Here is a 27,854-nt window from a genome sequence, read left to right on the forward strand (position 1 = left end):
TTCTTCTGAGGAGTTCCTCTGACAAGACGAACGAAATGAAGAAGTTGTAAGAAGTGACAGTATGTCCTTGGAGCCCCTCTGTCAGTTGGAGTGTAGCCTTCATTGCCTGGTTGACTTCCTGGGAACTACCACGGGGTTTTCCCATGTAAATCTGCATCCTCCAGACATATGAGGTTGCCATATCACAGGTGACCCACATTTTAACGCTGTACTTGTGAGGGACCTCCCACTGCTTGTTGGGCATTTATTGGCGAAATCCACAGCGACCTTTGAATGCAACAAACTGCTCATCGACACACACAGGAGAGGATGTGTCCTCATCTTTAGGAGAGGATGTGTCCTCATCTTTAGGACAGGATGTGTCCTCATCTTTAGGACAGGATGTGTCCTCATCTTTAGGAGAGGATGTGTCCTCATCTTTAGGACAGGATGTGTCCTCATCTTTAGGACAGGATGTGTCCTCATCTTTAGGACAGGATGTGTCCTCATTGTGGGTAGAAAGTGTCTCTTCAAGTGCAGAGGATTTCTCCCCATCTTTGCTCTCTGATCACACCACAGAGTCATGTGCTTGAAGCAGTGAATATGACCATCTTGCCAGAGAAGAAGTGATTTGGAAGCTGTTAGGCTACTCTAGCATTAGCACTGACTGCACTTACATAAAGTCCAGGACAGATTCATAAACAATGTCGGAGTTTGTTTTCATTTCCTGTAGCTGCATCTTTGACCTCTGCAAGGTGTCCTGTGATTTTTATTTTTTTTGGAAAGTAGATATTTGAGTGTGTAAGGGCTATTGTGTAGTTCTGTGTGGCATTTTCTATGAAAAGAACAAAGTTACAGGTGCTTTCAACATGTGCATCAAAGTCACGTTTGCCTGGGACACTCAACGCTCAATAACCTGCATCAGCAGAAATTCACTGCAAGCTGGATCTAAGATGCAACCATTGATTTCGCTCTCTTTCAAATACATTTTTGTGCTGCAATTTCATACACAGACACAATTTTCATTATCTGACATCCTTAAGATCACACCTATGTCAAAATTGTGTCATTCATTTACTCCATTGGAGGGCCGTAAGCCATCATATGCCCCCTATTGGAAACGAAAAATATTACATGAAATTGTTCCTTTGACCAAAAATAGACAAATGACACAATCTAGTAGAAAATATTAAAAACTACAATTTTGAAGTGTTGAGTTAGGAATTAAATCTGTTTTACCTAACTTGTATGATTTAATACTGTGAATAACAAGGAATGAAAAAATGTAGTTTGAATGGGTTTCAATTGGCCAAAAATGGCCACGATAGAGCCATGCGTTACAATTGTAAGAATACAGTATATTTTTTGATATATTTAAAGAGCTAAAGTTGAAAATTAAAAGATCTGATAAGAATCCAGACCCTAGGGAAATTTAATTCCATTTGCATTAACACAGCTGAAATGGTAAAAAAAAAAAAAAAGAGAGAGCCAAATGGACACAATAGAGACCAGAGTGTTGAACACTGAACATGATCACAAACACACCATCCGTTCTGTGAAGCATGGTGGTGGAAGCATCATGATGTGAAGAATGTTGATAAATTTGTGCTAATCTAGCTAACTGCCAGCTTTATATTCACAGAACAGACCTTAAAGTTGCAACAGTTTTCTCATTGTACAGATTTCCTAAAATGTCTGTTCGTGACATCTACAAAGTCGGACCTTTAGTTGTTTGAAGTATTTTGATAAATTGACCATTAAAGTGTGAATCATGTTTCCATGCATTTATTTGTTAATAGAAAAACAACCAACACAACAACCAACAGAAAATAGTTTTTAGTTTGTTTCTAATTTGCTGCCCGGTTTGTTTTCCACTTCTGGTATTACAGCTAAGTGAAAGCAGATCGGAAAACTGATCAATCTGTTGCTATTTATTACAGAGAATATTCAGTCAATAACATTAATTTAACAAAAACCGAACTGATGTGTTTGTCAAAACCTGCCTCAATGGCCATGACAAAAGGACGTAAGGAGTCCGTTTTCGAAAACAACCAAATAATTTATTACAAATGAAAGTAAGACGAACAAAGAATAACTGCAGGTATGGAGTGTGGCTTGTCTGTAATATCAGTAGTGTGTGAAAATGATGTGGTGCGAGGTGTTGAAGGGTGCACTAACAAAGAAAACTGAAAAAATTGTGCATATGGCTCTGGCAACGGGAGCAGAGAGTGACGACAGTTAACTGGAAGCCAGCATCTGTAGTGGAAGTGGAGCAGCGGGCCCACGTGCTCCACATATGAATGATTTCACATAGACAATCCCAGCACCTCAGAGAGAACAGATATCATTAGATCCTCTATTAGACACATACACAGGAGCCATCACAGTTTCATTATTACCTCCGCCAAGGAGGTTATGCGATCGGGTCCGTTTATTTATTTGTCTGTCTGTGTGCGTGTCTGTGGACAGGATTTCTCGGAAACTACTTGTCGGATCTTCATGAAATTTTCACCAGAGGTGGATCTTGGCCCAGGGAAGACTCCATTCAAATTTTGTGTTGATCCGGTTAAGGATCTGGATTCTGGATCCAGATTTAGATTTTCCAACTTCGTATCATCTTCCCTTGGCGGAGGTCAGAAATCTCGGATTGCTCTTGTTATCGTATGTGTGTCAGACCTGTATGCAGTTTTTTCAGTATCATGTTTAAATATGTGAAGTTTACGAGCTATAAATATGTATATTAACTTACAGCATCAACAGATCATCATTTGCGGCTTTTGATGAAGAAAACAGTACACCTTTTACCAGAGATAGTGTCTCGTATCACTCCTTCATTCCATTTCCCATGATTATCCACAACTTTTTTTGATTTAGTCATTTATTACTGTCTACCAGACTCTCTGTTTCTTAGCCTTTGTTGTCTGCCAGACCTCTTGATTCAGCTACCGATGTTTCTTTGCTGTCTGACTCTGTTACTGATTAACAACCATATGGAAATTAACCACTACTGACCCTTGTGTTTACATACAGCCTCCTCCCTACTTTCTGACCGTCACTATAAATTGGGTTCTAGGTCGGCTCACCTTCACGAACTCACACTCGGTGTTGGTAAGCCCACCGTATGCCGGAACACCAATAAACACCACACTATAACAAACATCAAATGACGAAGAGTGAAATTTCTTCAACACTTTCAACGATACTAAAGCTTTTTTTCTTTCTGAGCTCTCGGTTTTGACAACCTGTTTGTCTGAATGAAGCAGGCATTCTACGATTGGTCAATTTTGAGCTGAAGAAGAGTCACGTCACATAAAAAAAGCGCCTTTTATTGTGAAGAGGAAAAACCCGATTAACAAACGCTGTGATGCTGATTATTTCTGAGGAAGGTCTCGATCAGGGGTCGGCAACCTTTAACACTCAAAGAGCCATTTCGACCCGTTTCCCACAGAAAAGAAAACACCGGGAGCCACAAAATCCTTTTGGCATTTAAAATGAAGACAACACTGCATATATCACTTTTTACCTCTATGCCCTTGTTAATCAGTCGTGATTAATTAATTACAAAGCCTCTAATTAGATTCATTTTTTAAATTGTGTCCTTCCACTAATATTTATCTTACTTGGTTAATGTCATTTTTGCTCCTGGACCTCATATGTTATGTAATGCTAGCTGGAAATCAATATTTTGCGAATGTCTATTTAACTTGTAAACTCTGTTTATCTATTTATCTTAAGCTATCAGCCCATCCAATAACTTTTTCAAGAGTCGCTGCCCTATTTTCCAAGACGACACTCCTCTGACTCTCTGACCTGCTGCCTGGACATCGAGTCATGTTCTTGCGAGTAACGTGTATTACCCTATCATGAGTACTTTTGACTCAAAGACAAGACGTGTCTTTCTTGGAGTGGAGCTTTAATATACAGGCTTGCCATTCTTGAGTACAAAACGATGTGAAACTACAGACGTTGCTTCTCCATCTTCTCTGCATCTACTTAGCGCTCTCATGTCCCGGGGGAAAAAACCCCAGCAGCACATCCGGTGGAGTGACACATCAAAATAAGAGCGGTAATTTCATAATAAAACTCTCTTTATTAAAATGCATTGAAACGTGCCTGAAAGCTAGAACAATTTATTTTCCAAAGTTACAGGGAGCCACAACAGAGGGCTGAAAGAGCCGCGGGTTGCCGACCCCTGGTCTAGATATACGGATGAACCTTTAATGTAAGACTGAACTGTCCTCTACGCATGTATCTGTGGGTTTGCAGCACATCCTGTTTTGAAAGTGTTCAAATTAGCGCTATACAGTTTTGTCCTTTGTGATTGGGACAGGATGTTGATCAAAGCAAGAGGTTGTAATTGAGGCTAATGCAGGATGTGATGGATCTCTGGTGATATATACAGATATAGAGGGGTTAATCGTCTGCAAAAGTGTGACGGCTGCTGCACCGAGCTGGACAGAACACCCTTTGCTGTATGCTTGAAAAAACTTGTTCGTTGAACCCGTTTCAGACAAGTCCACTCAATAATTCCTGTGTCCCTTAGATTACAGATGATTTTGGTGTATAGAACGTGGAGTTTTTGCAGATTTTTGGGGAGAATTTTGTGTGTTTTCGGGATTTCTGCAATCAGAAACATTGTGAGATGCTACTCCTTGGATTGTGTTCTGCTGAAAGATGTGTGAATAACCCTGTTTACATTTTTAAATTCTCTATTCAGTGGCATCATGCTGTCAACGGATTGTGTAATAAATTGTACAACATGGACAAAAGAAATTCAATAAAATGCTTTTAAAAATGAAAATGGCAAAAGAGTGCAAACAATAAATGAAAGGTTTATTTGCAAAAACGGATAACTCCATTTATGTAACTTTTTAGAAAACTTATTTTTTATTGTTCAGATAATAACAATGATTAATGATTATTTTTTCTCTATTTTATCATGTATTTTCTACTGAGTCAAATCCATTCAACTTCAGTTTGATTGATATTATCTCAAGCAAGCAAGCTATATATATATATATATATATATATATATATATATATATATATATATATATATATAAATGGAGTTATCTGTTTTTGCAAATAAACTCTTCAAATATGTGTGTGTGTATAGTCATCATATTCAGTCACTGATTGTTTCTGCTGGACTTCACATATGGTGATCTTAGTTTCTAAACCAAATCAACTGATGTGTTGTTGAGGTGAAGGAGGGGCGGCATAGCTCAGTGGGTAGAGTGGCTGTCTTGTAACTGGAGGGTTGCCGGTTCGATCCTCGGCCCGTCGAGCTCATGTCATGCTGAGCAAGACACCTAACCCCTAATTGCTCCTGATGGGGTCGTGGTTAGCGCCTTGCATGGCAGCTTCCGCCATCAGTGGGTGAATGTGACGTATTCTGTAAAGCGCTTTGGGTACCTTGCAGGTATAGTAAAGCGCTATATAAATACAGACCATTTACCAAGGAATTATCCTCTCTGATGCTCAAATAAATTCTGAGATCAAACCAGATTTTGCCTCAAAACTGCAGCATGTAGATGTTAGTTTGTTCATCCAAACCAGTGAACCAGACATCGTAAGCAGCTCTGACAGTCAGTCTAAATGTAAAGGTAGTCCACTGATGCTGTTTGCTGTTTGAACAGAAAACTAGCCAGACGTCTCCAGGTAACATTTTCAGTTATCCAGTGGGCAGCAAATTTGAACCAAGCATAACAGCATCTGTTTTGAGTTTTATTTGCATCAGCAACCGAACGCATGTGGGTTTCCATGGCAACGTGATTCATGCAGGGTTTCTGCTGTCGCTGCTTCATTCAGTGGAATTAATAGCAACAGGTTTACTGAAAAACCTTATATGGGAGGAAAAGTGGTTTATGAAAATTATGTACATAAAAGTCAGAAAAGTCCGTTTGGAAATGATTTTGGGCAGGAGGACAGATGTTTTTACTGTTGGTTTTGATCATTTTAATCTTTGTCTGATTCATTTTCAACAAACTCAGCACTCCGATGAGTTCAGAGCAGATGTTGCTCAACCTCAAGCCTTATCAGAAAACCACAAACCCTCTGCAGGTCAACATACACACGTGGACAAAATTGTTGGTACCCCTCAGTTAAAGAAGGAAAAACTCACAATTCTCACTGAAATCACTTGAAACTCACAAAAGTAACAATAAATAAAAATTTATTGAAAATTAAATAATCAAAAACAGCCATTACTTTTGAATTGTTGATTAACATAATTATTTAAAAAAACAAACTAATGAAACAGGCCTGGACAAAAATGATGGTACCTCTATAAAAGATTGAAAACTATTTGACCAGAGTGACATGATTAACTCAGGTGTGTCATTTAATTGACATCACAGGTGTTTCCAAACTCATAATCAGTCAGTCTGCCTATTTAAAGGGAGACAAGTAGTCACCCTGCTGTTTGGTGAAAAGGTGTGTACCACACTGAACATGGACAACAGAAAGCGAAGGAGAGAATTGTCCCAGGACATCCGAAAAAAAATTATAGACAAACATCTTAAAGGTAAAGGCTATGAGACCATCTCTAAACAGCTTGAAGTTCCTGTGACAACAGTGGCTCATATTATTCAGAAGTTCAAGACCCACGGGACAGTAGCCAACCTCCCTGGACGTGGCCGCAAGAGGAAAATTGATGACAAATTGAAGAGACGGATCGTTGGAATTGTATCCAAAGAGCCCAGAGCAACCTCCAAAGAAATTAAAGGTGAACTCCAAGGCCAAGGTACATCAGTGTCAGATCGCACCATTCGTCGTTGTTTGAGCCAAAGTGGACTTCATGGGAGACGACCAAGGAGGACACCACTGCTGAAAAAAACTCATAAAAAAGCCAGACTGGAATTTGCAAAAATGCATGTTGACAAGCCACAAAGCTTCTGGGAGAATGTCCTTTGGACAAATGAGACCAAACTGGAGCTTTTTGGTAAGGCACATCAACTCTATGTTCATAGACTCAAAAACCAAGCATACGAAGAAAAGAACACTGTCCCTACGGTGAAACATGGAGGAGGCTCAGTAATGTTTTGGGGCTGCTTTGCTGCATCTGGCACAGGGTGTCTTGAAAGTGTGCAAGGTACGATGAAATCTGAAGACTATCAAGGCATTCTGGAGAGAAATGTGCTGCCTAGTGTCAGAAAGCTTGGTCTCAGTCGCAGGTCATGGGTCTTCCAACAGGACAACGATCCAAAACACACAGCCAAAAACACCCAAGAATGGCTGAGAGAAAAGCGTTGGACTATTCTAAAGTGGCCTTCTATGAGCCCAGATCTGAATCCCATTGAACATATGTGGAAGGAGCTGAAACATGCCATTTGGAGAAGACACCCATCAAACCTGAGACAACTGGAGCTGTTTGCTCATGAGGAGTGGGCCAAAATACCTGTTGACAGCTGCAGAACGCTCATTGACAAATACAGAAATCGTTTAATTGCAGTGATTGCCTCAAAAGGTTGTGCAACAAAATATTAAGTTATGGGTACCATCATTTTTGTCCAGCCCTATTTCATTAGTTTGTTTTTTTAAATAATTATGTTAATCAACAATTCAAAAGTGATGGCTGATTTTGATTATTTAATTTTCAATACATTTTTATTTATTGTTACTTTTGTGAGTTTCAAGTGATTTCAGTGAGAATTGTGGGTTTTTCCTTCTTTAAATGAGGGGTACCAACAATTTTGTCCACGTGTGTAAGTAGAAAGACCCACATTACTAGGTTTCATGAGAAATTAGATATTTTTACAGATATAACCTCTGAGTTATTTTAGGCTCACTGAAATGTTTCATCTTCATCCAAATCCAAATAAGCTGAAAATAACTTTCATACTTATATTTGAAGAACCATTTGAAAAAAAATGCTTTCTTTTCATTTTTGTGACCAAGTATGTCACATTACAATGTTTATTTTTTTCATTCTGTTTTGGATTTTTTGCGAATTGAAGCTATATGTGGTTCAAAAATATCACTAGTTATCTTCTGTACTGTCATTAATTTTTGTCATACTTTGAGTTCAAAGATGGAACACTTCATGACTTTCAGAATTTCACTTTCCACATTTCAGCTCACCCATAATCAGAGATCATTGATCTTCTTGTCCAATATTGCAGATTCTGAATCAATGACATGATGACAAATAACAGTGGAAGGCTTTCAGGCTTTTATCTTTAATAGTTTCTGAGATATTGCTGTTCAAACATTCACTGAAATGATGCAACAATCTGTGGAAATTTCACTCCAGAAAGTATTTGATCCATCAAGCTTAAATTTCACAAACATCTTTGGAAACATTTATACATTATTCAAGAAGGAAAACCAGGCAAAGCAGAGATAGTTGAGCAGAAACTGTTGGTTTGATCTTGGTGATATCATTCTTGTGGCTCTTCATCTTCAGCAGTTTCATTATTTGTTGTGGTTGTTTGATGCATTTTGTAAGAAGCAAATGCATACAGGAGTGGATTCAGGCAGCTGTTCACAAATGTTACAGCTGCAACAATTCCCCAGGTTTGTTCTAAAAACTCCCACAAGCTCTTGTTTTCTACAGAAATGGCAATGACACCCAGCACATTCACAGTGAGATATGGCACCCACAGGACAAAAGAGGTCACAATGATGCTGGTAACCAGTCTGTTTGTCTGGGGGTTGTTGAAAAATTCCGCCTGGTTCACCTTTCTGCAGACCTGGATGTAAGCAAACGCCATGACAAAAAGTGAAATGAATCCTACCACAGATTCAGTCAGCAGTGAAGCCATCCTCTGGGCATCAGAGGAGGAGAGACGCACACATTCTGACCAGTTCTCATCCGTGCTCAGCTCCTGAAACACTAAAGCAGGGATGGACAGCAGCGCTGCAACCAGCCAGAGCAGAACCAGCAGCCTCTTCCCTCCAAGATGTAGGAACTTCTTCCTTCGCACAACCAGCAGGTAGCGCTGGACGGCCAGCATCGTCACAGTCAGCTGGCTGCCATAAACGATACAGTATTCAAGGTAAATGACCACCTTGCAGACTTCCAGGCCGAAGGTCCAGGTGTAGAGAAACATGTAAATCCACAGTGGGAGGGTCAGCAGGCAGAGCAGGTCTGAAAAAGCCAGATTCAGCATCAAACTCTGGCTCAGGCTGGACAGATGCTGAAAGTTGGGTCTGAGAAGAAGCACAGCGATGTTTCCAGGAACTCCCAGCAGGAAGCAGATGGACAGCAGCACTGCAGAGACCACATCAGGTTGGTATTCAGGAGAAGATGAGGGCGTGTTAAATTCCACCATAGTGGAGTTGAGCTGCTCCATGCTGCAGGGTAGCTGATAATGTTGTGTGCTGAGGAAGTGATGCTGATACAAGTATGTGATCAGTGAAGGGGAAGGGGAGTGTCATCTTTTGATTCAATCAAAGAGGACCAGATGACAAATGGTAATAATGATACAACTTGAATGTCACACGTCTTCATCATTGCTGCATCACGCTGTGTCATGTAATTCTGTTTCAGACACAGCAAAAATACCGTGTCATCACAACACCATGGAAGTCAAAACTAAACATGCATTAAGTATGAAAAATAACTGTACATGTAGAAGAACAGGCACACACTGCTCGAGAGGGCAGAGAAATTTAGCTCATATTTATTTCAAGGACTACAGATGGAAATTAGCATGATGCTAAATCTGGTGCAGCCATCTTTTTAAGGTAACTGCACGCTGTCCTTTTTCAAATAAACAGAAAGAAAGAAAGAAAGATGCCATGAGAATCTGTTTAGGCCAAAGTTAAATACTTCACTTGCACCGATATGAATATTATCAAGCACGTGCATGTAAACTCACAAATGTGCATGACACGTGTCAAGAATTTACAAAAATAAAAAGACTCTCTGTAAAACAAGAGTAAGTTAGTTTTTCGGACCTTAAACTCCGTTCACTGCACACATTTCTCAAAAACAGGACTCTGCTCTCAAATGTTTGGACACTATTCATGGTTTCCACACAGTTTCCAAAACTCCTGCACTCTTTTTGCAAAAGACTGAAAACGTTTTCTGCTCATTTGAACACACTTTTTCACTCATAGCACACATTTTTCAAAAAGTGAACACTAGGGAGCAGAAGTGGGGCACTGTTCCAACACTGCTGTCACCATTAAGACACGACAGGTCAAAACACACACAAAACACAGAAAAAGTCAGTCATGTTCACTTTCTATAATTTTACCAGCACTTGTGAAGCAGAATTATGCGTTAGATTTCTTACAGTTTTCTCAGAACATTTCTGACTGCTTGTATTGTTCCAGTATAGACATGTCACTGAAGAGACAAACAACATATACACACCATGTAAAGTAAACCACAATAAACCTGAAACTATTGACTTTATGCACCATCCCGACCATCTGCTGACCTCAACAACAGATTACATTCTGAACAGCTGACTCTGACTCCCAGCAGGTTTTATAGTGTGCAGCTCATTGCCAAAAGTGTTTTCAGTTTTGACTTGTTGTGTTAATTGTGACAGCAGTGTTGGAACAGTGTCCCACTTCTGCTCCCTAGTGTTCACTTTTTGAAAAATGTGTGCTATGAATGAAAAAGTGTGTTCAAATGAGCAGAAAACGTTTTCAGTCTTTTGCAAAAAGAGTGCAGGAGTTTTGGAAACTGTGTGGAAACCATGAATAGTGTCCAAACATTTGAACAGCAGAGTCCTTCAGTGACAACAGAGCCATTGATGAGACACTTCAGAGAATCAGAGCGGCGGCAGCAGCCTGACACCTCCACCATTAGAGGACCAAGTGGAGGAGGAACCTCAAACTTCTGCTGTGTGGAGCCTCTTTGATGGAAGAGCTGCAGGAGATGCTGTGATGGAGGTGAGATCATATCTAGAGGAACCCCTCATCCAACCAGCAGATGACCCACTGAGCTGGAGGTAGGCCGAGGCTTCAGTCTTCTCCAACTGATGGAGGGGAGATGACTTCTGTTCATCTGAGAGAATCTTCTCAGAAACAGGGCAGATACTTACAGGCATGTTATTTGGTCGCGGATCCGCGAAAATTCGCGTATCGAGGTATCAATGCTGAGACCCAACGTGAATCGCCCAAATTCGATGAGAAAAAAAATATGGGGTGTAAGGGGTATCGGGTTGGATCGCACGTAGTTGTCAGCAGTGCGCTGGCTTGCAATGTTTACTTTCACGTACATCGTGTTCAAATTCGGTAACCCGAGAACTACCACTTTACGAGAGTGGAAGGCAGTTTGTGTGGTCGCGGGAAGAAGGAGGACAGGGAGAAAGAGGAATACGGCTAGAATTATTGACAGGAAAGAGGAGAATAGAGCAAGGGAAGTGGACGATGGGTGTCGCGTCAAGTGGAATTGGGAGTGGTTGGCGAAATCCATGAAGCTTACACACCAAAAGCACGAGTTGGAAAAAACGATTGGAGAGCATTATCGAAAGTTAAATGTAGCTGGGAAAGCGAGGTGCATGGTGTGCGACGATGAGACAAAATACAGCGACATAGGATGCCAAGCGCTGATAGACCACATGAAAACGAAAAATCATGCCAGGAAATTGTACAAAAAGCGCTCTAACCACCAAATGCCCAGCAATTTTTTCCCCCGACGGAGGGAAGAGACGCGACAACAGGACCAAACATACAGTAGGCTGACCATATTCTGTTTCTCTGAAAAGAGGACACACTTCCAGCTCGTGCGCGAAAAAATTTCAGTTCAAAAACCCGGACATTTGAAGGACTTTATAAACACCGGCCGGACAGGCCGGACAGCCTCTCAAAAGAGGACATGTCCGGGCAAAAGAAGACGTATGGTCACCCTAACATACGGGATCAGTAGTGTGTACGTGCAACAACCCAGTGGTATTGCCCCACAAGTTCCTCAACAGAAGAGGCTCACTCCCATGGTCGATCGGAAAGCACACATAGTGATGACTTCATGTGGCTCATTCAAATTTGAATCCAGTATAAATATTTGGTTTCATCACATTAACATGACTTTGTGCTGTTTTTGGGGGGTGCCTCGAAGGTCCCATACAGACATTTTTTTAAGCCTTCATGTTTAAAGAATTCTAGGTGTCAGAGTTCACTAGAATGCATCATTTCAGCCTTTAAATTTCAAAAGTTTCTTACCCCCCCGGTCACTCCGCTCCCTCGCTTCCAAGGATTCACTTATTTGGTAATTTCCCAATGACATGCCTGTACTTACCAAAAGAAGAAATGCTATCAGCCCATCCAAGCTCAGGGAGCTGATTTTTCTGAATGCCAACCTGCAGTGAGAACATTTATGCTGTTTGAGTTTGATTCTGTTCATGTTTTTTTTGCCTTTATTAGACAGGTGCAATGGAGACAGACAGGAAATCAGGGAGAAGTGTGGGGGGAAGACATGCAGCAAAGGGCAGTGAGCGGGAATCGAACCCAGACCGCTGCGTCGGGGACCAGCTCCTGTACATGGGTCGCCCACTTAACTTTCAGCTTAGTTTCCCTGCTTTTGTAAGTACTCTGTTTTGTTGCCTGGTTCAGTTTATTCCATCCATCCATTTCCATCCATTTTCCTCCGCTTATCCGGGGCCGGGTCGCGGGGGCAGCAACACAGCTAAACACACACAGCTAAACTAAAAAAAAAAAAAAACAGTTTATTCCTGTTTGTTTTTTTAGTTTAGCTGTGTGTTTTGTAGATTTTGTTGTGTGGCTTATTTTATGATAGATTTGGTTTAGTTTCCCCCCCTGTTAGGTTTTCCTTTCCTGCATTGGTTAAGTTCTTGTTTAGTTCAAATTAGTGCTGTGAAACAGTTAAAAATTTTAATCAGATTTATCACAGATCTGATGTGGATTAATTTCAATTAATCACAATTAAGATACGTTCATTTTTAATATATATTAATTGCATTTCATTTTGCATAAGCAAACAGATTCAAGAAAGAAGGGAACACATGCACTTAACAGGTTTGTTAAACACCTGTGCTTCAGTGAAAAGAAAACTCTTTCCTGTAGAGCCGGGGTCCTCAATTAGCGGACCGCGGTCCACGACCGGACGGCGGCACACCTCACTGTGGACCCAGGGCAAATGGCACTTTTCAACAAAAAAAAACGAAAAAAAGTCTTTTTTTTAACATATATTATTTGCATTAATCGCCGATCTATCGCTATGCGCTGCTATTCTATCGCTAAATTCTGTTTCATTTTTCGTCAAATAGCTCTCATGTTCCCGCTTCTGTTGTATCCAATCACTGCATGCGCTCTGTGCTGTGTGTGTGTGTGTGCATGTGTGTGAGAGAAAGTGTGTGCTTCGGGAGACAGCGCTGATTGGCTGTTGCCTGGGTGACAGGATATTATGGGCTGTCATCTCTATGACAACGATGTGCTGATTGGCTGAGAGAGCGTGCATGCTGCTAGCTAGACTGGACGGACCGCAGCAGTGTAAAACACGAGTCGTACCCGGCACTTTGCACTCTGTTTACATGCCACCAGTAGAAGACCGAATCTAACAAAATGGCATGCTCAAAGTTGACCAAGAGAAGAAAAGTGGACAATGAAAATCGCCGTTTCAATGAGGAATGGACTGACAAATATGCGTCCATTTTACCCCCTGCAAGTACCAAACCTATGTGCTAAATATGCTTAAAGACGGTTGCTCTGATAAAAAGTGAAAATGTGAAACGCCATTATGTTAAAGAGCACAGCTCTTTTGAAGAGAAGTTTCCTCCTAAATCAGAACTGAGAAGGTGAGAAATTAACAGGTTGAAGCAGTCATATCAAGAGTCAAGCAAGGTTATTGTTAAATCTATGACACAACAACAAATTGCAACGGAGTGCTCACTCAGAGTGTCGTGGGTGTTGGCCAAACATAAGAAGCCATTCTCTGATGGAGAAATAATAAGAGTGTATGACTGAAGTGATGGCAGCAATGTTCGAAGGAAAAGAAAAGGAGGAAATGACAACAAAAATCAGTAAGTAGCTTCCAGCTGGAAAAGCGTTGGAATCTGTGTGAACCAAGCAGCGCTTCAGAAGCTATTAACATGTCGGCTAACTCAACAGCCAGCACGGCTGCACAAAGCTCCAGCCGGGGCACAGAATGGATGTGACGTGGTGCTAATTTGGATTTCCCCATGCAGAATCCTACGTGACTGTGCCCTTTATCGTCAACTGCTCTGAGATAGGCCACCGCTGAGATAGCCATGGTGGATGCGTCAGAGAAGACACATAGTTCCCTGTGCTGTGTGGAGAGCAAGGAAATGGGTAGATATGGCCTTGGTATGGGAAGTTGCTCAAGTGCTGGGAGTGAGTCTCTCCAAGACTTCCACTGAGTCTCTTTTTCAGCGGGCATTGGGGCATCCCATTCACAAGGCTTAGTACATAGTTCTCTGACTAGAGCCTTGCCTTATATGGTTATTGGAGCCACAAACCCCAGCGGATCGAATATGCTGTTGACTGTGGAGCGAATACCTCTACGGGTAAATGGCTTCTCCTCTCGTGAGACACAGAAGTTAAAAAAAATATGAAGGTGCCAGTTGAGACCTAAGCTTCTCTGCAGGGGTAAAGGATTCACTCCCAACTCTAGGTCTTTCAGCCCCTTTCCACGTTTCTCAGAGGGAAATGTCATCACTGTGTCATGGTTAGAGGCAATCTTGTGCAGTCGGATATTTGAGTCAGCTAACATTTCTTTGGTCTTTTTCGGGACTTGGATAGCGTCATCATCCGTGGGAAAAGAGGTAAGTCGGTCATCGATATAAAAGTTCCTGAGAACGAACTGTTTTGCCTCTGTGCCATGTTCTTCCTGACCTTGTAGAGCAGTCCTTCTCAAGCTGTATATAGTGACAGCAGGAGAAGGGCTATTGCCAAATACGTGTACAGTCATGCGGTATTCTGTGGTCTTTTTGGCCGGGTCATTATCCTCGAACAAGAGGAAACGTAAGAAATTACGGTGTTCCTGACAGACTTTGAAGCAGTAGAACATTTGTTCTATATCTGCTGCTACCGCCACAGGTTCCTTACGGAAGCGAGTGAGAATCCCCAAGAGTGTATTATTCCGGTCAGGACCGGAGATGCATCACTTCCTTCATTAACCAAAATTATTATCTCTTGCTTTGATCAACATCCTGTCCCAACTGCAATGGACCACAATGTCTGGTGTTAATTGCGAAACTTTCCACACAAGATGTGCTGAAACCCAGAGACACGTGCGTAGAAGACAGTTCTTTCTTATATTAAAGGTCCACCAACATAACCAGACTGTCTTCAGAAATAATCAGCATCACAGCGTTTCTCATGAACTTTCTTTGGTAAACATGTTTTTCCTCTTCACACCAAACCATCCACAGCTCAGTGGAAATAGAAAGAACTACATCATTAGTTTTCATTAGAAATTAGATCTTTGAACTGATCTAACCTCTCAGTTCTTTAAGTTCCCTAAAACATTTCATCTTCATCTCCGTCCGAAGCAGCTGAAAATATTTTTTTGAATGCAACTATGGTTCTATTTGAAGAACCAATTTGAAACTGCAGAACTCTGTTCTACTTGGATCAGACTATCAAGCAATATTTTAGTTTCAGAGTTACAACCTGTCAGACTACTCAATCAGTTGTTAAAGATCAACCAAAAATACTTTAATATCATTTCTGTGGCCAAGTGTTTTATTTTACAATTTTTTTTGACATTCTGTTTTGTATTATTGTGAAATTGAAGCTATATATGGTTCAGAAGATATCACTAGTTATCTTCTGTATTATTACTAGATTTTCAGTGTTTTGAGCTCAAAGATGGAACTCTTCATGAATTTCATGATTTTACCATTTCCACATTTCAGCTCACCCATAATCAGAGATCATTGATCTTCTTGTCCAATATTGCAGATTCTGAATCAATGACATGATGACAAATAACAGTGGAAGGCTTTCAGGCTTTTATTTTTAATCATTTCTGAAATATTGCTGTTCAAACATACACTGAAATTATGCAACAATCTGTGGAAATTTCACCTCAGAGAGTATTTGATAGATCAAGCTTAATTTTCACAAACATCTTTGAGAATATTTATACATTATTGGAGAAAATCAGGCAAAGCAGAGATAGTTGATCAGAAACTGTTGGTTTGATCTTGGTAAAATCATTCTTGTAGCTCTTCATCTTCAGCAGTTTCATTATTTGTTGTGGTTGTTTGACGCATTTTGTAAGAAGCAAATGCATACAGGACTGGATTCAGGCAGCTGTTCACAAATGTTACAGCTACAACAATTCCCCAGGTTTGTTCTAAAAACTCCCATAAACTCTTGTTGTATACAGAAATGGCAATGACACCCAGCACATTCACAGTGAGATATGGCACCCACAGGACAAAAGAGGTCACAATGATGCTGGTAACCAGTCTGTTTGTCTGGGGGTTGTTGAAAAATGCCGACTGGTTCACCTTTCTGCAGACCTGGATGTAAGCAAACGCCATGACAAAATGAACATACCGCCACAGGTTCCTTACGGAAGCGAGTGAGAATCCCCAAGAGTGTATTATTCAGGTCAGGACCACTCAACAGGATGTCGTTCAGGGAGACGCCGTAGAGCCTGGTGCTGGAGTCAAACACGGCTCGCACTTGGCCTGGTTTACACGGATGGTAAACTCCAAATATTGGTAAATACCAACACTCTTGTTCCTCACTGAGTGACGGGGCCGTTTCAGCATGACCTGCCTCAAAGATCCTCTGCATGAAAGCGACCATGTGCTCATTCATGTCAAGCCTTTTTTCTAGCATGTGATGTAATGTTGAAAAATGCATAACTGCTTGCGCTTTGTTGTTAGGGAGTTTGCGCCTTGGATCTCTGAAGGGTAGTGGCGCCACCCAACTGTTTGTGTCATCCATGGAGACCTCCCGGTCCATTATTTCCAGAAAGGCTTTGTCTTCCACAGACATGGTTGGCCTGTCGTCGTGTGGCGTTCGCTGGAAGACTCCTTCACCCAGACTGTCCTTTTCTTCAAACAGGTCATTCGTTTCACTAACCCTTGGAAAGTGATGGTGAAGCAGTGAAGTACCAAACTTCTCTGTGATGTGAAGGCTATTGGCGTAAGGATCAAACCGAGACGTACGGCCATTACTCAGCACATTAGTTCGACAGACATTGACACAATCTGGTTTGTGGGCTCTTCTGAGACAGACTTCCCCCACAGTGACCCAGCCCAAATTGAGACGCTGGGCATAAAGTGCGTCATGGGGTCCACTACATTGTCCACCCACCTTGTGAACCCGTGGTATGTCTCGGCCGAGCAGGATTAAGATGGTTGCTTGGGGGTTTAGAGCTGGGATCTTGTCCACAACTCGCTTGAGGTGCGCATAATGTTTGGCAATCTCCGGTGTGGGAATTTCTGACTTGTCATCTGGGAGCATGTCACATTCGATGAGAGTGGGGAGTGGAATTTGAGTTTTGCCATCGAACAACTCTATGATGAAGTTGTTATCTCGTCGGCCTGTGGTTTCAGTGACCCCTGAACAGGTTTCAAGGGTGTATGCTGCCGTGCCTTCTGCCATACCAAACAGTTCAAAAAGTTCAGTTCTTGCCAGAGACTTATTGCTCTGCTCATCCAGAACAGCATAGACATTGATAGCTCTCTCTCTCTGTCCCACTGGATAAACTCTGACAAGGCAGATCTTGGAGCACGATCTTGACCCGGCTGTGGTTCCACAAATAGCGGTGCATTTTGACGTGACAGCTTGGGAGGTTCCTTCTCCCTGCTCCCCGCCTTGGTCTCTCAGCGTTACAGAGGTCTCAGTTATCCACGGAGCCGGGCCTGGATGTAGTGCGGTAGGGTGGCCGTGACTATTGGATTGTCTGCACTGAACACTTGTTTCACAGTCTTTGGCTAAGTGACTGGATGATGCACAGCACCTATAGCAAATCTTCTTCTCTCTAAGATAGGCTTTTCTCTCATCCAAGGATTTGCTCCTAAAACCACGACACTTTCTAAGGAGGTGTGGTTTGTTATGGAGCGGGCATTGTTTGTCTGGGTCAGCCATTCTTTTTTTCTAGGGGGTTGTCACAGCTGCTGTCAGAATATACTGAGACCTCTGTCTTTCTGACGGAGATGGGTGTTCTCACGTTGTGTTTAAAGGAATGCTTTGCCTTTCCTATGCTCGAACCACCTGTGAGTGCAGCAAAGCTTGCGTCGTCGAGTGTTTTGGCTTGATCACAAACAAACTTTACAAAGATGGAGAAAGGTGGGTAAGACGTCCGGTGACTTTCCTTGTACCGGGATGCTAGAGAGACCCACTTGTCATGTAGGGAGTATGGCAGCTTTTGGACTATTGGAGTAATGCTATTGGATGTGTCCAGGTAATTGAGACCAGGTAAGAATCCATCTGTTCTGGCAGCTTCAAGTTCTAAGAGAATGTCTCCCAGCTGTCTCAGCTTTCGATTTTCTCGTTTTGAGATTTTTGGAAAATCATCAACTTTCTTAAGAAGTGCGTTTTCTATTGCCTCCGGTGAACCGTAGCATTCTTCTAGCCTTTGCCATACCATGCTCACCCCTGCTGCTGCGTCATGGATGTGGACTGCCCGGATTCTCTTCTTGTGCTCGGATGATTTTGGTCCGAGCCATTTACACAGCAGATCAAGCTCTTCCCTTGATGTCAGGTTTAAGTCTTCCATAGAACTCTGGAAAGATGCCTTCCAGGCCCAATACTTTTCTGGATGATAGTTGAACCTTAACAGCCCAGGGCTTACCATCTCACGGCATATTAAATACTTGACCATTAAAGTACAAAAGCCCGTTCATTACCCATCCAGTTTCAGAGATAAGACATCACATTGTGTATTTATTGTGATTTGTGTCCTTCAATGACGTAATGAAAACCAGTTTGTAGTAGATTAAAAACCCTTACAATGTAGGAGCTGGATTGTTCTGCCTGGACATCAGTAGGTACTGCTTCAACAGTTCCATTTCTACAACCAGTGCAGAACAGTCTCCAATCTTTATCCTTCCTTCAGTGGTTTTTCATGTCTGTCTGTTGTGAAACAGTGAAGACAGATAGTCACTCCTGTGATTGGATTCACTCCAATGCAAACACTTATTTAACCTTTTCATTATTAGTTTTCTGTAATCGGATGTCTCCTATAACATGCTAAGACAGTTATAATTTCAATATCCTGAGAAACATTATTTCAGAGTCCAGACATGCATGCAGGTTCCTCACCAATACCTCCACTGGATAACTGAAATGTTACCTGGAGACGTCTGGCTAGTTTTCTATTCAAACAGCAATCACACAAGCATCAGTGGGCTACCTATACATTTAGACTGACTGTCAGAGCTGCTTATGATGTCTGGTTAACTGGTTTTAATACACCAGCTGAGTTACATATTTAATTTCAGACCACAGACAGACTGGCTGAATAAACTAACATCTACATGCTGCAGCTTTGAGGCAAAATCTGTTTTGATCTCAGAATTTACTTGAGCATCAGAGAGGATGATTCCTTCACCTCAACAACACATCAGTCCATTTTGTCATGATCCCTGCTCTAACCTCTGTCCTTTTCCCTCATTCTCCCTTCTTCTGCATCTGTCTGCCTGTCTCCCTCTTGCTTTTCGATCTTCTCTCTCTCTCTCCTGTCAAATCTGCTCTGCTTGCATCCCGCTGATTCCAGTGATTGGAGATGGCTGCAGTGATTGACTCACCTGCACTCAATCACACGTCTTGTAATAAAAGCCCAGTTCGTGCATTCACTCTCTGCCAGACCTTAGACAGTCATACCCATGGATTCCTGCCGGTCCTCCATCCGTCTCCAGCCTGTTGCCCCAAAGCTGCATCTTGGCGGACCTGCACTGGCGAAACACTCGCCATCCCGACCCTGCCTGCCTGCTGTTGGTCCCACTCTGGCTTTACTTCGGCCATGCTTCGGCGGCGCACTCATCGGTCCAAGCCCACCTTGCCTGCTGCCGGCTATGCTTCGGCTCACGCAAGTTCCCGGATTCCATGACCCTGCCTGCCACTCTTCCCTTTGATTTAGTTTCTGTTTAGTAAGTACGCCGTTTTGTTAGTTTAGATAGTTTATGTTCTGTCAATTTTTTAATTCCCCTCTTGAAGGGTTTGTTGAGTTTTTCTAATTTTGCAGTTTTACCTTCTTTTGCATGAGGATAGGTTTAGTACTGGTCCTGTGAGTGTCTGTCTTGTTTTGTTTAATTTAGTTTTGTTGTTTACCTTTTTTTTAAAATGGACATTGACTTTTGGAGAAAAAAAATTGTATACTCTGCCTGTTGTCTGTGTCAGGGCTTGGGTTCTCAGATTTGCCCCCAGTGACAGTAAGGTTTAGCCAAAAAAGAACCCAGCAGACACAGACTCCGTCTCGGAGCCAGTTTCCCCCAGGACATATTTTTTGATGAGTCGTATGGTTACTTGGAGTCTTTTCTTTGTTTATATGGAGAATGGAAGAAGGCTCAGAACCTGGATTACAACGATGCTGGGACCTACGCCAACGAACACTGCTGGGGTCCCTCTGCACTGGTCCTACATCCTGGCCATCTCTGAGGTGCTCAACACCGCCTCACCTGTTCCCAAGTTGGTCGACGCCTTCTCACCTGTGTCTGTGGGGGTCGACGCTGCCTGACTTAATCAAAGCGGCTGATGCTGCCATGTGCTGGGACTTGGCGGAGTTTGCTGGCAATTCCCTTGGCTAAGAGACTGTTGCATCAGAGTCAATAGACAATTCCCCCGGCCAAGAGACTTTACTGTCAGAGTCAGCTGACAAATTCCCTAGCCTAGAGACTGTAATGACATAGTAAGCCGATGAATCTTATCTATGGCAAAAGGATTGTTCTGCCCCATTCTGTCGACAAATTCTCTGGCCTGTTGTGCCGGAGCCAGTGGACAAATTTAATGGCCAGGAGGTGACAAAACCCCGGCTCTGAGCATCCGCCCTCAGTGGCCACCTCTGTACCTGAGGGATTCCTCTTTCACTGGTTCTCAGTCCGGCCATCCGAGGGTCCCCGTCTTGTCCACCGCCGGCCTCCAGCGCTCTGGTTCTCAGACTACTCCCCACTGACACATTTGGTTTGTGCACTTAGAGCGCCATACGTGAAGTTTCATAGAAACAATCACTGACTGAATATGACGACTATACTGACCTATGGCACAGACACACACACATATATTTATGGTTTTCCCTTTTTTCTGACATTCTCTTGGAATTTTTACATTTTCATTTAATTTGTTTAGTCCACGTTATACATTTTATTACACCATCATCAATGCTTTGGCAGTATCATGTGAATCAATTTTTTTATGCTAATAAAGCAAAATGAATAGTAGAAAAATTGTGAACAGAGTTCTCACGGATCTTTCAGCAAAATGTGACTGAAATCAGCAAAAACTCCAAGTCTAAAACTCTGAAATCAGCCCAAACCTACGGCACACAAAATTATTAATTGCCTGAAACAGGTTAGACCAGCAGTTTTTTTTTCCAGCCATACAGTAAAAGATACTCTTTCCGGCTTGGTGCAGCAGCCGTCATACTTCTGCAGACAATTAACCACTCTATATCTGTATCACCAGAGATGCATCACTTCCTTCATTAACCAAAATTATTATCTCTTGCTTTGATCAACATCCTGTCCCAACTGCAATGGACCACAATGTCTGGTGTTAATTGCTAAACTTTCCACACAAGATGTGCTGAAACCTAGAGACACGTGCGTAGAAGACAGTTCTTTCTTATATTAAAGGTCCACCAACATAACCAGACTGTCGTCAGAAATAATCAGCATCACAGCGTTTCTCATGAACTTTCTTTGGTAAACATGTTTTTCCTCTTCACACCAAACCATCCACAGCTCAGTGGAAATAGAAAGAACTACATCATTAGTTTTCATTAGAAATTAGATCTTTGAACTGATCTAACCTCTCAGTTCTTTAAGTTCCCTAAAACATTTCATCTTCATCTCCGTCCGAAGCAGCTGAAAATATTTTTTTGAATGCAACTATGGTTCTATTTGAAGAACCAATTTGAAACTGCAGAACTCTGTTCTACTTGGATCAGACTATCAAGCAATATTTTAGTTTCAGAGTTACAACCTGTCAGACTGCTCAATCAGTTGTTAAAGATCAACCAAAAATACTTTAATATCATTTCTGTGGCCAAGTGTTTTATTTTACAATTTTTTTGACATTCTGTTTTGTATTATTGTGAAATTGAAGCTATATATGGTTCAGAAGATATCACTAGTTATCTTCTGTATTATTACTAGATTTTCAGTGTTTTGAGCTCAAAGATGGAACTCTTCATGAATTTCATGATTTTACCATTTCCACATTTCAGCTCACCCATAATCAGAGATCATTGATCTTCTTGTCCAATATTGCAGATTCTGAATCAATGACATGATGACAAATAACAGTGGAAGGCTTTCAGGCTTTTATTTTTAATCATTTCTGAAATATTGCTGTTCAAACATACACTGAAATTATGCAACAGTCTGTGGAAATTTCACCTCAGAGAGTATTTGATAGATCAAGCTTAATTTTCACAAACATCTTTGAGAATATTTATACATTATTGGAGAAAATCAGGCAAAGCAGAGATAGTTGATCAGAAACTGTTGGTTTGATCTTGGTAAAATCATTCTTGTAGCTCTTCATCTTCAGCAGTTTCATTATTTGTTGTGGTTGTTTGACGCATTTTGTAAGAAGCAAATGCATACAGGACTGGATTCAGGCAGCTGTTCACAAATGTTACAGCTACAGCAATTCCCCAGGTTTGTTCTAAAAACTCCCACAAGCTCTTGTTTTCTACAGAAATGGCAATGACACCCAGCACATTCACAGTGAGATATGGCACCCACAGGACAAAAGAGGTCACAATGATGCTGGTAACCAGTCTGTTTGTCTGGGGGTTGTTGAAAAATGCCGACTGGTTCACCTTTCTGCGGACCTGGATGTAAGCAAACGCCAGGACAGAAAGTAAAATGAATCCTACCACAGATTCAGTCAGCAGTGAAGCCCCACTCTGGGCATCAGAGGAGTAGATACGCACACATTCTGACCAGTTCTCATCCGTGCTCAACTCCTGAAACACTAAAGCAGGGATGGACAGCAGCGCTGCAACCAGCCAGAGCAGAACCAGCAGCCTCTTCCCTCCAAGATGTAGGAACTTCTTAAGGCGCACAACCAGCAGGTAGCGCTGGACGGCCAGCATCGTCACAGTCAGGTGGCTGCCATAAATGCTGCAGTACAGGAGGTACGCCATCAGCTTGCAGGCTTCCAGGCCGAAGGTCCAACTGTCGAGTAAAGTGTAAATCCACAGTGGGAGCATCAGCAGGCAGAGCAGGTCTGAAAAAGCCAGATTCAGCATGAAACTCTGGCTCAGGCTGGACAGATGCTGAAAGTTGGGTCTGAGAAGAACCACAGCGATGTTTCCAGGAACTCCCAGCAGGAAGCAGATGGACAGCAGCACTGCAGGGACCACATCAGGTTGGTATTCAGGAGAAGAAGAGGACGTGTTAAATTCCACCATAGTGGAGTTGAGCTGCTCCATGCTGCAGGGTAGCTGGTAATGTTGTGCGCTGAAGAAGTGATGCTGATACAAGTATGTGATCAGTGAAGGGGAAGGGGAGTGTCATCTTTTGATTCAATCAAAGAGGACCAGATGACAAATGGTAATAATGATACAACTTGAATGTCACACGTCTTCATCATTGCTGCATCACGCTGTGTCATGTAATTCTGTTTCAGACACAGCAAAAATACCGTGTCATCACAACACCATGGAAGTCAAAACTAAACATGCATTAAGTATGAAAAATAACTGTACATGTAGAAGAACAGGCACACACTGCTCGAGAGGGCAGAGAAATTTAGCTCATATTTATTTCAAGGACTACAGATGGAAATTAGCATGATGCTAAATCTGGTGCAGCCATCTTTTTAATGTAACTGCACGCTGTCCTTTTTCAAATAAACAGAAAGAAAGAAAGAAAGATGCCATGAGAATCTGTTTAGGCCAAAGTTAAATACTTCACTTGCACCGATATGAATATTATCAAGCACGTGCATGTAAACTCACAAATGTGCATGACACGTGTCAAGAATTTACAAAAATAAAAAGACTCTCTGTAAAACAAGAGTAAGTTAGTTTTTCGGACCTTAAACTCCGTTCACTGCTCACATTTCTCAAAAACAGGACTCTGCTCTCAAATGTTTGGACACTATTCATGGTTTCCACACAGTTTCCAAAACTCCTGCACTCTTTTTGCAAAAGACTGAAAACGTTTTCTGCTCATTTGAACACACTTTTTCACTCATAGCACACATTTTTCAAAAAGTGAACACTAGGGAGCAGAAGTGGGGCACTGTTCCAACACTGCTGTCACCATTAAGACACGACAGGTCAAAACACACACAAAACACAGAAAAAGTCAGTCATGTTCACTTTCTATAATTTTACCAGCACTTGTGAAGCAGAATTATGCGTTAGATTTCTTACAGTTTTCTCAGAACATTTCTGACTGTTTGTATTGTTCCAGTATAGACATGTCACTGAAGAGACAAACAACATATACACACCATGTAAAGTAAACCACAATAAACCTGAAACTATTGACTTTATGCACCATCCCGACCATCTGCTGACCTCAACAACAGATTACATTCTGAACAGCTGACTCTGACTCCCAGCAGGTTTTATAGTGTGCAGCTCATTGCCAAAAGTGTTTTCAGTTTTGACTTGTGTTAATTGTGACAGCAGTGTTGGAACAGTGTCCCACTTCTGCTCCCTAGTGTTCACTTTTTGAAAAATGTGTGCTATGAATGAAAAAGTGTGTTCAAATGAGCAGAAAACGTTTTCAGTCTTTTGCAAAAAGAGTGCAGGAGTTTTGGAAACTGTGTGGAAACCATGAATAGTGTCCAAACATTTGAACAGCAGAGTCCTTCAGTGACAACAGAGCCATTGATGAGACACTTCAGAGAATCAGAGCGGCAGCAGCAGCCTGACACCTCCACCATTAGAGGACCAAGTGGAGCAGGAACCTCAAACTTCTGCTGTGTGGAGCCTCTTTGATGGAAGAGCTGCAGGAGATGCTGTGATGGAGGTGAGATCATATCTAGAGGAGCCCAACATCCAACCAGCAGATGACCCACTGAGCTGGAGGTAGGCCGAGGCTTCAGTCTTCTCCAACTGATGGAGGGGAGATGACTTCTGTTCATCTGAGAGAATCTTCTCAGAAACAGGGCAGATACTTACAGGCACGTTATTTGGTCGCGGATCCGCGAAAATTCGCGTATCGAGGTATCAATGCTGAGACCCAACGTGAATCGCCCAAATTCGATGAGAAAAAAAATATGGGGTGTAAGGGGTATCGGGTTGGATCGCACGTAGTTGTCAGCAGTGCGCTGGCTTGCAATGTTTACTTTCACGTACATCGTGTTCAAATTCGGTAACCCGAGAACTACCACTTTACGAGAGTGGAAGGCAGTTTGTGTGGTCGCGGGAAGAAGGAGGACAGGGAGAAAGAGGAATACGGCTAGAATTATTGACAGGAAAGAGGAGAATAGAGCAAGGGAAGTGGACGATGGGTGTCGCGTCAAGTGGAATTGGGAGTGGTTGGCGAAATCCATGAAGCTTACACACCAAAAGCACGAGTTGGAAAAAACGATTGGAGAGCATTATCGAAAGTTAAATGTAGCTGGGAAAGCGAGGTGCATGGTGTGCGACGATGAGACAAAATACAGCGACATAGGATGCCAAGCGCTGATAGACCACATGAAAACGAAAAATCATGCCAGGAAATTGTACAAAAAGCGCTCTAACCACCAAATGCCCAGCAATTTTTTCCCCCGACGGAGGGAAGAGACGCGACAACAGGACCAAACATACAGTAGGCTGACCATATTCTGTTTCTCTGAAAAGAGGACACACTTCCAGCTCGTGCGCGAAAAAATTTCAGTTCAAAAACCCGGACATTTGAAGGACTTTATAAACACCGGCCGGACAGGCCGGACAGCCTCTCAAAAGAGGACATGTCCGGGCAAAAGAAGACGTATGGTCACCCTAACATACGGGATCAGTAGTGTGTACGTGCAACAACCCAGTGGCATTGCCCCACAAGTTCCTCAACAGAAGAGGCTCACTCCCATGGTCGATCGGAAAGCACACATAGTGATGACTTCATGTGGCTCATTCAAATTTGAATCCAGTATAAATATTTGGTTTCATCACATTAACATGACTTTGTGCTGTTTTTGGGGGGTGCCTAGAAGGTCCCATACAGACATTTTTTTAAGCCTTCATGTTTAAAGAATTCTAGGTGTCAGAGTTCACTAGAATGCATCATTTCAGCCTTTAAATTTCAAAAGTTTCTTACCCCCCCGGTCACTCCGCTCCCTCGCTTCCAAGGATTCACTTATTTGGTAATTTCCCAATGACACGCCTGTACTTACCAAAAGAAGAAATGCTATCAGCCCATCCAAGCTCAGGGAGCTGATTTTTCTGAATGCCAACCTGCAGTGAGAACATTTATGCTGTTTGAGTTTGATTCTGTTCATGTTTTTTTTGCCTTTATTAGACAGGTGCAATGGAGACAGACAGGAAATCAGGGAGAAGTGTGGGGGGAAGACATGCAGCAAAGGGCAGTGAGCGGGAATCGAACCCAGGCCGCTGCGTCGGGGACCAGCTCCTGTACATGGGTCGCCCACTTAACTTTCAGCTTAGTTTCCCTGCTTTTGTAAGTACTCTGTTTTGTTGCCTGGTTCAGTTTATTCCATCCATCCATTTCCATCCATTTTCCTCCGCTTATCCGGGGCCGGGTCGCGGGGGCAGCAACACAGCTAAACACACACAGCTAAACTAAAAAAAAAAACAAACAGTTTATTCCTGTTTGTTTTTTAGTTTAGCTGTGTGTTTTGTAGATTTTGTTGTGTGGCTTATTTTATGATAGATTTGGTTTAGTTTCCCCCCCTGTTAGGTTTTCCTTTCCTGCATTGGTTAAGTTCTTGTTTAGTTCAAATTAGTGCTGTGAAACAGTTAAAAATTTTTATCAGATTTATCACAGATCTGATGTGGATTAATTTTAATTAATCACAATTAAGATACGTTCATTTTTAATATATATTAATTGCATTTCATTTTGCATAAGCAAACAGATTCAAGAAAGAAGGGAACACATGCACTTAACAGGTTTGTTAAACACCTGTGCTTCAGTGAAAAGAAAACTCTTTCCTGTAGAGCCGGGGTCCTCAATTAGCGGACCGCGGTCCACGACTGGACGGCGGCACACCTCACTGTGGACCCAGGGCAAATGGCACTTTTCAACAAAAAAAAACGAAAAAAAATCTTTTTTTTAACATATATTATTTGCATTAATCGCCGATCTATCGCTATGCGCTGCTATTCTATCGCTAAATTCTGTTTCATTTTTCGTCAAATAGCTCTCATGTTCCCGCTTCTGTTGTATCCAATCACTGCATGCGCTCTGTGCTGTGTGTGTGTGTGTGCATGTGTGTGAGCCGATCGCTGATTGGCTGTTGCCTGGGTGACAGGATATTATGGGCTGTCATCTCTATGACAACGATGCGCTGATTGGCTGAGAGAGCGTGCATGCTGCTAGCTAGACTGGACGGACCGCAGCAGTGTAAAACACGAGTCGTACCCGGCACTTTGCACTCTGTTTACATGCCACCAGTAGAAGACCGAATCTAACAAAATGGCATGCTCAAAGTTGACAAAGAGAAGAAAAGTGGACAATGAAAATCGCCGTTTCAATGAGGAATGGACTGACAAATATGCGTCCATTTTACCCCCTGCAAGTACCAAACCTATGTGCTAAATATGCTTAAAGACGGTTGCTCTGATAAAAAGTGAAAATGTGAAACGCCATTATGTTAAAGAGCACAGCTCTTTTGAAGAGAAGTTT

At 42.1% G+C, this 27,854-nt stretch overlaps 3 protein-coding genes across 3 annotated transcripts in view; all 3 read right to left on the reverse strand.

Moving 5' to 3' along the window:
• LOC110969995 (clathrin coat assembly protein AP180-like) overlaps window positions 1-27,854 on the reverse strand; it is a 190,244-nt gene that overhangs the window by 117,562 nt on the left and 44,828 nt on the right. The gene's annotated exons all lie outside the window — the stretch shown is intronic.
• Window positions 8,192-9,275, reverse strand: LOC127530386 (C-C chemokine receptor type 8-like). Its single transcript, XM_051937018.1, has one exon. The coding sequence runs from the start codon at window positions 9,273-9,275 to the stop codon at window positions 8,361-8,363; it is 915 nt and encodes a 304-aa protein (XP_051792978.1). The 3' UTR covers window positions 8,192-8,360.
• LOC110965370 (C-C chemokine receptor type 4-like) lies at window positions 22,505-23,482 on the reverse strand. Its single transcript, XM_022214388.2, has one exon. It carries the CDS (start codon window positions 23,480-23,482, stop codon window positions 22,568-22,570), a length of 915 nt encoding a protein of 304 aa, XP_022070080.2. The 3' UTR covers window positions 22,505-22,567.

Source organism: Acanthochromis polyacanthus, chromosome 16 (genome assembly GCF_021347895.1).
Source record: "Acanthochromis polyacanthus isolate Apoly-LR-REF ecotype Palm Island chromosome 16, KAUST_Apoly_ChrSc, whole genome shotgun sequence".
In the NCBI taxonomy this organism is placed as follows: Eukaryota; Metazoa; Chordata; class Actinopteri; family Pomacentridae; genus Acanthochromis; species Acanthochromis polyacanthus.

Bases quoted from the DNA above. Each gene is read 5' to 3' on its own strand.
- LOC127530386 (XM_051937018.1), bottom strand. From the start codon at position 9,275: ATGGAGCAGCTCAACTCCACTATGGTGGAATTTAACACGCCCTCATCT.
- LOC110965370 (XM_022214388.2), bottom strand. From the start codon at position 23,482: ATGGAGCAGCTCAACTCCACTATGGTGGAATTTAACACGTCCTCTTCT.